Raw genomic sequence first — 12114 nt, forward strand, 5'->3', positions numbered from 1 at the left:
ATATGGCTCACATGGTTCATCTCTGTCAGCGTTGCGTGCTTAATACAAGTTGCGTTTAAGTTAAAGGCGTGAACATTTCCACAATAGGCTACATTTTGAGGATTCTACCATGGACCAATGACGGACACTTGAAATAATTCGGAAAGCAGGTAAACTTTGGCGAACCGTAATGATGCGATCGTAACATGGCGGATTCAACAGTAGACTACGTAACTAGATATTTTCGGTAAGTAATTAACCAACCATCTATTTCTTCTTCCCCTTCCCACCACCACCGCCCCTCTTCCCCTTATTATCGCCACCACCGCCGCCGCCGCCTCCCCGGCATGCCCGCCCACCACCATGACGCGCACCTTGCCGGCCGGGATGCAGTTGACGGCCTCCTCGGGCTTGATCGTCTTCATGAGCTCGACCTCGCGCGGCCACATGCGCTCCTTGTCCTGGCTCTTGTCGTCCAGCACGCCCCGCTTGGCTGACACGTTCTTCCAGGCCTCGAGCACCTCCTTGATCGCCTTCCCCTTCTTCTGCGACCCGGGCTGCAGCTTCACCTTGTACTTGAGACTCGGCCCGATGGCGCCGTAGGGCCCACACACGGGGATCACCTCGAGGATCTCATCACCCGGCAGCGGGATGCCCACGAGGTTGTCGAGATCCGTGACCTTTCCGGCCTCGTCGGCGTCGAGAACCTCGACCCCTTCCTCGAGCATAAGCTTGCGCACCTCCTCGTGCTCAGCCGTCTCGCGCTGCTGCTTTTGATGCTGGGCGCGGCGTCGCTCCTCTGGCCAGGGCCTGGGCGGCTTCTTTCTCGGCTCTGGCTTTGGCTTCGGCCTCGGCCTTCTTCCGACCCGCTGTCGCGCCAATGAGGGCTTCAGCGGCGAGGCGGTCCTCCTCATCCTGGCCGCGGTATTTCGCGGCGATCTTCTTGGCCTTACCCCGCTTGCCTCGTTTCGGGGCTTGCTGCTTCGTCTGGCCTTGACCTTTGGCAGCAGGTGGCGGTGGCCCTGCTCCACTTGCCTCTTGTTCAGGGGTATGTTCAGCTTCGACATCATCCTCGCCTTGTTCCTCGTCTTCCTCCTTTTTGTCTTCAGACTGTGGAGCTGTAGCACCCTCTTCCGCCAAATCTTTCTCCGGGTTCGTCTCATTTACGGAAAGGCTATTCATCTGCTCTGTGGGCACTGGTTTCTCTGGTGTTGATTCCTCCTCCTCCTCCTCATCATGATCGTTGTCCTCAGTCTGGCCTGCGGACTGCAGAGGGTTCTCTCTTTGCTGGTTATCCCCATCTTGCGCATTGGTTTCTTCATCATCCTCTTCATCGTCTTGTTCGTGATCGCTCTGTGTCGGTGTAGTAGCCTCCGTATTAGTCGCTGGCAGTGTCGACTCCCTGGATTCCGCGCTCATCGCCACGCTAGACGACGCAACGGACGCCGTCTCGCCAGGGCCCTTAAGCCTGTGCTTGACGTGCTTCGCCTTGCTCTCCTCGCTGATTTTGAACATCAGACCGAATCCCAGGATAAGCTGCGCTGGGGGCAGGAAGTTCTTCCTTCCTCGGACCATGAAGCTCCCAGTGGGCAAGAACTCGCCTGTCGGTGCCGACTTGGATACTTGCTCGGCATCAACCCAGTAAGCCGCGGCGCCCGCCTTCGAATCCCAAGCGTTGGACGCAGAAACCGCGAGATTGCCGGCTTGCGACAAGGTCGAGGGCGGTATGGGCGCATTAGGCGTCTGCGGGTTGTTCTTGATGATGACAGAGGGCGCACCATGGAGGTCGGCGTGCACGTAGACGTCCCCTTTCTTCAAGTACCGTCGATATATCATCTCGTTCTGAGAAGCGTCTTTTCCGGCCAGCACAAGGTAGCCGTCAGATGAGAGAAACCAGATGAACTTCTCGAACCACATCTGCCGCCTGACGACGTGCAAGAGCGGCTTCTCCTGCTTCAGCCCCTTCTTCAGCTCTGCGGCAATCTTCTGCTCTGCGTTCTTCAGCGCATACTCCGACTGGGCTGCCGTCTTCTGTTCTTTGACCACCGCCGTTTTCCGCTCGTCATAGTAGTCTCGGGCGTTAACCCATGGTGACACGCCCAAATTTATGTCGACGTGGAGGCGTTGGGATTCCTCCTTGGCTTCGTTCCCTTCGTCATCAGATTCAGATTCAGAATCCTCACTATTATAGCCCTCGTCCATATCGGCATCCTCTTCAGCTTCGCCGAGTAGCAGTGTGATGGTATTCTCCGACAGCTTCAAGGGCAGCGCTATAATTTCGGCGACTGGGTTGCCACGACGTCGCTCTCGTTCGATCAGCTTTCCGATGTCGACCCAGTCCATGCCCTGCGCAATCAGGCCGTTCACAGCATCCATGGCTTCTTGTACTCGCTCGACGTTTGCCTCAATAGCTCCCGCCTTCCGGACGTTTAGCTGCTGTGTCTGCTTCAGACCCTCAATCCTCTTGTTCTGGTCCGCCCTGGCCGCCTCCAGTTTTTGCTTGGCAGCAGCCTCTCTCTCGGATAACTTCGATTCAAGCCTCTGGCCTTCAATGGAAGAGAAGAATTCGTCTACCATCTTGTTGAAATTTTCGAAGGTAACAACTATGTAGGCAGGGTCTTCTTCGAACTGTCGTGGCAAGAATGGGTGAAAGTCTTCGTACAACAGCCCCTTTCCTTTATCCTGCGATTCCGAGCCCGCCTCTGTAGATGCCTCCTCTGGGGCACCAGGCCTTTTCTTCGCAAATATGTAACCTTTGCATGATGCGGAGCTCGTAATGTCGCCCACGATATTACGCGCCTCTTGCAGAGAACGGAAGAGGTGCTCCAGTAACTCTTCATTCTCTAACACAGCAGTCGGTTGCGAAGTCGAGTCAAATTTGGTCGCCTTGAAGACATGGTCCACCAGAATAGGGGGGATTTCCACAATCGTCGTGGCTAGGCCCTTGCGCAGCTCATCGCCGGGCTTCTTCTTAATTTTCTTTCCAGAAGCCGCGGCGACGGCGGCCTTCTCGACGGACGTTTCCAGCGCCGCCCGCACCCGCTCCTTCGCGAGCTCGGGGGACACCGCCATAGTTCTGCCGGTTGTCCAGGGAGTAGGGCAAGCCCGGTTGCTGAGGCTCCTGGCCCTCGCCTGCCGGGACGTGGCGGAGGAGGGTGATGATCTTGAGCTCGTTGTCGGTGAGGATGACGTTGCCGCTGGCAAAGAACTCGAGGTAGAGCCGGTACAGGCCGTCACTGAACTGAAACTCGATGATACGGTCGGTGCCGATCTGGCTGACCTTCGTAAGACGCCGTGTCTTCAGGAACTTGCGCAGCTTCTGGACGAAGACGGAGGGGGCCGCCGCCGTGGTCCGGGCGAAATCCGTGAGGTGGCATCGGAACCCGGAGTCGATCAGGAGCTGCTTCTTGTCTTCGGGCTTGGCGAACTTGAGCAGCAGGATCTTGGAGGAGAGGTCGTAGATGTTGGACAGTCGCAGTGAGACCAAGCTCGTCGAGAGCTCATGTGCAATGACCTAAAGGCGGCAAGCGAATGTTAGTACCTAATAACCTTGGGAGGCATTCGTGGGCAGAATGTGGGCTTACCTTGACATCCAAAGACGAGAAGCGCTGCTTCATATTTACAGATTGGCAGCGATTTAGGCGTTACTTTGCAGGTTTGGTATGGTCAAGTCAGGATTTCAATCGCATATTCACAAAGATTTGGCAGCAAAACGCGGGCAAAGTAGGCACGGCCATGACACATTCACTCCGCCGACATCGAATAACGTGGGGCAATTCAACGGATCTCTTCCAGGCCCGGCGTGACGTCACTTACAAGGAGCCCGAGAATTACCACGTGTGGATGAGACCTTTTAAGAGGTAAATAGTTTCATTCATAGGTAGCTTTCTGGCTCGGATTATAGTCTGGACTCTTGAACGGTCGTTAAGAACGAAGCTATGATTGCAACTGTGGTGTTTCCCAAATCCGACAGCTGGGCGAGCTTCAACGGAAAACATCTAATGTCTGGCAATGTTGTGTGCAAACTCAAACACCGCAAGATGAGAGCCTGGATACTCAATAGAAGGTGTAATAGTAATACACTGACAATAGCCGACAAGAAACAGCGATTTCAGCCAGTCAAGGTGAGAAGGCTTACAGCATATTACATATTATAAGATTTATATACTCCATACTCCGTCGATGTGGGAGCGACCTTACCTATCACGGCCGAGCTTTCACTGGCTACAGTAGTTGAACAGTTCCAACCATGCTAAGCACTAGGCCACCCAATGGGCTCAGTTCATTGGATTTGCAAATCTGTGGCTCATGGACGATATGGCCCATGGCATCCAAGATCCCTTGGAGCAGCTTCTCCGCAAGATGGGGATTTCCTTGTCCACTTTGAAAGGAAGAGCTTCGGCTCGAATGCGACTCGTGGAAAATCAACTTCGAACTCATCCACTTCATTCATCAATCGGATACTACCGACTGTTGCTTTTTAACAACTAACTCATCGGTTCCAAGTGCTTCTTCCGAGAGCGGTGTATGTGCTGTTCAGCTGTGTTTAGCCCCCCAGGCTGTTAGATAGGAATTCAGCACCCGCTACAGCTGTGAATATGTCGGATCAGTTCGGTTCATTTCGTCATGTGACGTGACGAATACTCCATCTCTTTCGATCATGTTGCAAGCTGGCCCGATCGAAATGAGGTTGGTCTGGATCGAGTTGTTCCTTCTGGTGTGTGTGTTTGTGTGTGTGTGTGTGTGCCAAGACAAGACAGTGTCCACCGCCCACCCTCCACTCTCTCCAGTGCTCTGCTGATCGTAAAAGTACTTATAGAGCCCCCGAGTCCCGAGCTTCTGTTCCCAGTGTTCCTGTCCTGTTTCTCTGCTGGCTCCGCATCTGGCCTAGACTCCTCTTCAGCTTTCCCGGTTGTCGTAGCAACTTGCCCGTCTATTCAGGGGTTTCCAGTGGGCCTTAAGGTTTTTCCAAGCTTGGACAGTACCCGTACTAGTAAGTAACATAGTCCTAAGTTTCGTCAGCTTGTTCCAATTGGAAACCTGTCATCTCTTGATTTTGCGACGAGAGAAAGCCCGAGCGAAGCAAGTATCGCAAACTGGCAGGGAAGCTTCAATGCAAGCAATTGATGGATGGAGACGGTTTTTCTGGGTCTGGAAACTGGAGACTACGTATATATTCCGAAAACATAATCGTACATCGGCACATGTAGCAGAAAGATCTTTCTAGACAGGCCTGGAGGGGACAAGACATACGACTTCAGCTGCAGCGGTATTTGCTGATTGCTGAGGCGTGCATAAGTCGCGCCCGTATCGCGCAGTAGCCCAATCGAAGGGCTCCACGAGCGGACGCGTACATGGAAGATGCTTCCTGACCAGCTGCAAGGTGAAGGCCGAATATGTACGTGGTTGGGGACCAAAACTCCTCGCCTCGTGTTCAACATCCAATTGAGTTTCGTAGTCCCGCTGCGGTTGATACTGTACTCGTGGCCCCAGCCACCCCGATTCGATCGTGTATATCTGCAGCCAGTATGAAGCCATGCTCTCCGTTTGGTATCGGTGGCTATTCCCGGATTCCCAGTCCACCCCCAGCCTGAGCATTATGAGAGATGCGTTATTACCTGGGACTCTATCCTGGAAAGTAGTCCAAAGTCCGGCCACCAATCAACCTCCAAGCCTCTTAAACCAACCTCTCCTCGGGCTCTCTCCACATTCGACCAAGGTCCTAACACACCTTGCAAGCACACAGGGCATCGGGCAATCTGAGTCGTGCAGATCTGGTTCAAGCTGAATGGCCAGTGCCAGACAGATAGATTAGAGGTGACCCGTGCTGGCCGAATAGCGAATAATTTTTTATTGTGACAGCTCGTCTGGCGCTCCCAGCTCGCCGCTAAGTGGCTCGGTCTGGAGCACGTTGCTGTGCGTCCAGTGGTGCGTGTGTCGTACCGTCCCTGTACTGTAGCAGTCAGTAGTGGTACCTGTAGGACTGGGCGGCCGTCACATCCAGCCAACTTTTAATTGTTTGACGAAGCAAGGTCGTTTTTGTTTGTCGGTGGTCGATGGCTTCTTTTCATGGCTTGATCAAGGGGGGCTAACAGGATTGACTTTATGGCGCTTTGAAGCTTCATCGTCCCACTCCCGCATCCATCTGCAATTGACATTTGGTGACATGATCTGACAGGCAGGAGGCTGGAAGCGTCTGGAGCTCTAGCGAAGAGAGCCCAATCTTACCCCAGAACATTGCGTGCTGCGTCTCGACTCTTCTCTCCCATCTGCGTGTCTTTCTCCCTCCAGACTCGCTTGCGTGTCCAGGCCTGCATGTACCGGCCGGATTTCGCTAGCTGCATATCCGCGACGGCGGTGGAGTGGTGGTTAGGATGGGTGCTGCCCAGCCGCCTTACTTGTTGTAGGCGAGATAAACAGGGAGTAGACTCGTCTGGATACTGTTCTGGACGCCCGACTCCACCGCGTGTAAACAAAGCTAGACCACAGGAACCCTGCATCTGGATGCCACGCAATATCGCAACCACACAAATAGCTCAACGCACGTCTGCCTCACCCACTTGCATTTGTTCCCTCCTCTTTCCTCTCCTCCATCCCAAATCTGACCGCTTCACTCCAATCCCCATACTCGTCATATCCCATCCGTATTTCAGAGGCCAACCATACGTTGATCTTGATCTACTCTTACCCCAAACTCCTCCATCCCATCCAAACAATCCTCCTCTTCGTCCACCTAAAACCTGGAAAAGGAATCGTGAGATAGCCTAGGAACCTCGTATTCCTACTCTACCTCCCTTCTTTTCTTTCAGTTTTTAGAAAGAAGAGCAAGAGGAATCTTCTTGTCTTCCTTTCGCTTCATCGAAAGGTTGTCGAGAAGGATTCTCTCGCGCCAGCAAGGTCGCCAACCTGGACTTTGAAGCCCGCGTCCCCGTCCCCTTCAGCGTCTTCCCTCGTCCTACAAAGAGACCGCTGAGGTCGAGACCACCACCCAGACTCACGAGGAGCTCGAAATCCACCTCCCCCCTAAGAAAGCCGGACGGGTAGGTCAATACTCTTCTACCTCTGTCTCCGCCGAACTTCCTCCTCGCCGGGAAGAAGAGGTCCGTATCACACGTGAAGAGGAACAATACCGCCGTCCCGGTGTCCATCGTCACGAGTACTACGAGGAACGCAGGTTAGTTGGTCCCCTTCTTATATGTCTCTGTCGTTGTCCTGCCGTCGTTGTCCCGTTTATCCGCGTCCCACTGCCTCCCCTTTTTTTGGTGAGGTGGCAGCGGTGACAGCACCATATTTTCCCATGCGCCGAGTATGCGGTGAAAATGATCCATCGCAATATTGAACACATGGCGCGGCATGGCTCAAGCTCCCTCGTTTCCCCTCGGCCGAACGTCATTATGGAGATGCTCCCAGTTGAGTGGCTTGTCCCAAGCCCATCCCAACCCATATTACGGGGTTGCATAGAACCCCCTGGAAAGGAGCTTGTACTTGACCCAATTGGCTCAAGCTTTGTTTACTCTGCAGGGTCAATCCTTATATTTTCTTCCCATATCACGCTTGACCCGAGGAACGAAGCATCCTTTACTAACATCATTTTTTCAACGTTAGACCTTCAAGGCCTACTTCCACCTACTCTGCCCACCAAGACAGTTACGTCGAGGTTGATTCTCACCACCGCCCTCACCACAGCCCTATTGACGTGATTGAACGTGAATACCGCGCCCGTAACCACCCCGTCTACAAGGAGGATATCCGCGTAGAGTCGACCGTTGACGCCGCTCCCTGCCCCCCTCCGTCTCGCCACTCTCGTCCCGTCTACGAGGAAGAGATCCGCGTCACAGAGTCTACCCTCGACCCTCCCCACCACCACCACACCCCTACCACCTACCACCAGGACACCAAGGTTGTCGAGGAAACCGTCGAGTATTCCAAGGCCCCCAAGTCAACAACACCAAGTAAGTATCACGAAATGGGTTATTACGCTGACGTAAAAGGTTGGTCGCCTCACGACTTTGACAAGTATCAGCCATGCTAATGGAACGCCTTTAGGACACCACCACCCCTACTCATCCTCTTCTCACAAAATGGCTGACAAGTACCACTCCGAGGATGTCGTCGTCCGCAACAGCGGCGCGCCTTCCGGCCCCCCTAACACCGTCTCCATCCCCTGCCACCACATCCGCATGGGCGACATCCTGATCCTTCAGGGCCGCCCTTGCCAGGTCATCCGCATCTCCACCTCGGGCGCCACCGGCCAGCACCGCTACCTCGGTGTTGACCTGTTCACCAAGCAGCTGCACGAGGAGTCCTCGCAGGTCCAGCACCCCGGCCCCAGCGTCGTCGTGCAGACCATGTTCGGCCCCGTCTTCAAGCAGTACCGTGTCTTGGACATGCAGGACGGCAACATTGTCGCCATGACAGAGTCCGGCGACGTCAAGCCCGGCCTGCCCGTCTCCGAGCAGGGCAACCTCTGGGGCCGCCTCCAGCAGGCCTTCGAGTCTGGCCGCGGCAGCGTCCGCGTCCTTGTCCTCAGCGACGCCGGCCGCGAGCTCGCCGTTGACATGAAGGTCATCCACGGCTCCCGCCTGTAAACGTGTGCATTACATTAACCTGCTTACTTGTTACGATGTACGGAATTATATGGGAGCCAAATTAGTTTTTTGCATACATGATGGGGTCTTCGGCTCATCGCTGGCTGTCTAGGCCATGATGATGTGGACGGGCTTCTCTTGGTGGAAGATGGGGAAACTCAGGATCATTCAGTAGATAGGCTTTTCTCTCTGTAAATGATTGGTTGGTAATGAATGGAATTTGTTATGGTGCTTATAGATCCCCAATGACCGTCCCGTATTAAGTGAATAATTGATAGTATGACCTTTGTTGTCGATGGTCGTACGTACTGTAGTGTAGGTCCTTCCAATATGCCGTGCTATCTGCTAAAGCACCTTGATGGCAGGGTTTGGACGAGGAGGATGCTACAACCTGAGACCCTGCTGTTCTGGAGGGCGCGGTGCGGACCAATCACAAGGTCGGACAAAGCTTCACCCTCATTCCTTTACAACCACGACCTGAAGCTATGGATGGTCCGATGGGAGCTTCCCCGCCCTGCTCTTTATCTCGGTGTACCTACGTGAAGAGGGTGTCACGTAACCACCTGCTCTACCTGGTATCGTGCATGATCCCCATAAAGCTTGTGTGTCCGGGTCCCTATCACATCTAGATAGCAACACTCCTCCTTTCTGTTTCCTCTTCGTTTGGGCACTCCTCACTCTTCTTGCTCAATATCATTGATTGATTATCGATCCTGAATTAAGAGTTTACATCATCATTGATGATAGACTGGCCGGCCATCCTCCTGACTTAGCTTCTATATTCGTCCATCTCGTAAAGCTGTGAAGCCTTCAGTGATCTCTATTACAACCCGATAACCCCCACCATTCCTCCCATTGCTGTAGTTGCGATGGGCTCGTATCCGTCCAAAGTGTCGTCCGAGACGGCCGCTCACGAGAAGGCCATCCTCGAGCGTCTGCGTACGTTTCAGATAAACGAGGCGGACGATGGCGTCGGCGGCGACAATGACGACGGCTTCGTCTACGTGTTAGATAGCAACGAGAAGACCGGCGAAGGAGGGATCAGGCAGAGCCTCGTGAACCGCTCGCCCGAGGCGCTCCCCGTGGAGCTCATGGGTGCCTGGCAGTCGAAAGTGCTCGAGGACCCCAAGAACCGGCTCGCCCTGTCCGCGCTCAGCGGCGCCAACCCCAAGGAGGTGCTGGCGCAGCGCGCGCCGCAGATCGCCGACGTGCAGGTCTTCAACGTGGCGCTCGGGCCCGGCGCCGCCGAGGGCGCGCCCATCACGAACCAGCGGGCCTCGGGCCGCTGCTGGCTGTTCGCGTCCACCAACGTGTTCCGCGTCGCGCTCATGAAGAAGTACGGCCTCGACGAGTTCGAGCTGTCGCAGGCCTACCTCTTCTTCTGGGACAAGCTCGAGAAGGCCAACTACTTCCTCGAGAACGTCGTCGAGACCGCCGGCAAGGAGCTCGACGGGAGGCTCGTGCAGAGGCTGTTGGCGGATCCGTTAGCGATGGCGGGCAGTGGGATATGGTTTGTAAGTTTCGTTTTGGGTTGACTTCACGCACGTAGATGAAGGGAGTAAACAGATATAGGTGTAGGTTACTGATTCGAATTGTTGCTAACTTATGCAACAACAGATAACTTGGTTGACAAGTACGGTCTGGTTCCCCAGGCGTTGTACCCGGACAGCTGGAATGCCATGTCTAGCAGCACACTGAATTACATTGTGGTCTCCAAGCTGCGAGAGTACGCTTTGAAGCTTCGCAAGATGGCCAATGCCTCTGCGACGACGTCCACAACGCTCACGGCTACCAAGCAGAAGATGATGCGCGAGATCCATCTTATTTAACGCTGACCCTGGGACCGCCCCTCCGCTCGACTGAGAAGTTCGGTATGTGGTGAACTTTTTTCCTCCCTCTTTTTTCCCCTTCTAGCTCGCAGCCACTGAATTTTTATGCTTCAAAACATAACAGAGCATAACAAAGATGGATAAAACGCATTATTTTGAAACATGATTACGTATTTATTGACGAGCTACGTTTTTTGTTAACTTGGTAATTACAGACTGGACGTTCAAGGACAAGAACGGCAAAGCCCGTACCGTCCGCCTGACGCCCCTGGAAGTTCGCACGAGAGATCTCCTCGCCCGAGTTCCGCATCACCAGCAGCGCCATCGCGGGCATGATCTCGCTGGTGCACGACCCGCGGCACCCGCCGCTGTCCCTGCTGACGGTGGACCGCCTGGGCAACGTCGTGGGCGGGCGCGGCGTGTCGTACGTCAACGTGTCCATGGCGACGCTCAAGCAGGCGTGCGTGGCCACGCTGCGGGCGGGGGTCCCCATCTTCTTCGGCTGCGACGTGGGCCAGGCCAGCTCGAGCGCGAGCGGCGTCATGGACCTGGGCCTCGTCGACTGGGCCCTGGGCTTCAACGTCGATCTGCTCGCCAACAACAGCGCGGTTTCCAAAGCGGATCGCTTGCGCGTCGGCGCCAGCGCCATGACCCACGCCATGGTCCTCACGGCCGTCCACGTCGACGAGGGCACAGGGAAGAGCGTGCGCTGGCGCGTGCAGAACTCGTGGGGCGAGGCCAGCGGGGACCACGGGTGGTTCGTCATGAGCGATGCGTGGATGGACGAGTTCGTCTACCAGGCCGTCATCGACCCACGCTTCTTGGTCAAGGAGGTGCGTGACGTGCTGAAGAAGGAGCCGGTGGTGCTGCCGCTCTGGGATCCTATGGGCTCCCTGGCGTAACTGTTTGATGGATGATGGATGATGGATGGTGGGTATGTTTGTCACTTGGGCTCGGGGCCTTCGGCTAAACAGTAAGGATCGGCACTGCAGGCAACTTAGTAGGGCATCGAGCAAGCAGTCAACCTTGAATGTGATTTGTTTCTCCTTTGAAAGATAACGAAAACATGCCACTACGTAAATCAGATGCCGGATGACTTTTCCAAGCTGCATTATTGCATATTGCCCCTGTTGCACCTCCTCAGCAGAGATATGCCAGAGGAACTACATGCGAAGGACCTCAAGACATAGTAGGGAAAGGAAGGCTCAAATACCAGTGAGCGCTCGCCAGCCAGACTTATGACCTTAGTTATTTGTCATCACGAAGAAACAAAAATGTGTTCATGGCGGTACGTCTTTTGAACCTACTAATACCGAATCTAAGCAGTGATAGGCAAGTTTTCAATAATCAAGAGGCATATACCTGGTATCACACGCAATGTCACGAGGTATACCATGATGGTAACTCACGTTTACTACGCCCATCCTACATTATACCCTTTGCCACTATTCGTATTACTTCCACTGTGTCTGCATAAGGGTCAAACATAACTGGTCTCCGATGCTAAAGGTTTGGATTTGTTGGTCAGTTTCTGTGATGGTGCCTTGGGCTGTTCTCTCTCCATGTGTGCTTCAACACCAGTACATACCCCGATGCCGGCCGACCTACTGACACATGAGTGTGAGTGATTCTGTCTATTATATCTACCTCTATAGGGTGTGTATTCGCCTTCTTCCGATACATATGGTCTCCTTGTCCCGTTTGTGTTGACGCGGACG

General features: G+C 54.3%; 3 protein-coding genes across 3 annotated transcripts; 2 read left to right on the forward strand and 1 right to left on the reverse strand.

Annotated features, from left to right (window-relative positions):
- Positions 1–16: 16 nt before the first annotated feature.
- Positions 17–3596, reverse strand: PG994_004653 (uncharacterized protein; the record flags this gene model as incomplete). The annotated part of the gene is given in 5 exon segments (XM_066856062.1): positions 17–22; positions 303–778; positions 846–3024; positions 3044–3493; positions 3564–3596. 5 exon segments carry the CDS (start codon positions 3594–3596, stop codon positions 17–19), a joined length of 3144 nt encoding a protein of 1047 aa, XP_066718229.1.
- Positions 3597–6899: 3303 nt separating this feature from the next.
- On the forward strand, positions 6900–8567 carry PG994_004654 (uncharacterized protein; the record flags this gene model as incomplete). Its single annotated transcript, XM_066856063.1, has 3 exons — positions 6900–7153; positions 7585–7970; positions 8026–8567. Coding segments are annotated over 3 exons (1182 nt in total), but the record flags the coding sequence as incomplete, so codon positions are not given.
- An 869-nt stretch (positions 8568–9436) lies between these two features.
- On the forward strand, positions 9437–11298 carry PG994_004655 (bleomycin hydrolase; the record flags this gene model as incomplete). Its single annotated transcript, XM_066856064.1, has 4 exons — positions 9437–10067; positions 10185–10376; positions 10612–10649; positions 10672–11298. The coding sequence occupies 4 exons, from the start codon at positions 9437–9439 to the stop codon at positions 11296–11298; spliced, it is 1488 nt and encodes a 495-aa protein (XP_066718231.1).
- Between the last annotated feature and the right edge of the window lie 816 nt (positions 11299–12114).

The sequence above is a fragment of the Apiospora phragmitis genome (genome assembly GCF_038363925.1).
Source record: "Apiospora phragmitis strain CBS 135458 chromosome Unknown utg000005l:1.0-4161743.0:1.0-4166827.0, whole genome shotgun sequence".
NCBI classification, from domain to species: domain Eukaryota; kingdom Fungi; phylum Ascomycota; class Sordariomycetes; order Amphisphaeriales; family Apiosporaceae; genus Apiospora; species Apiospora phragmitis.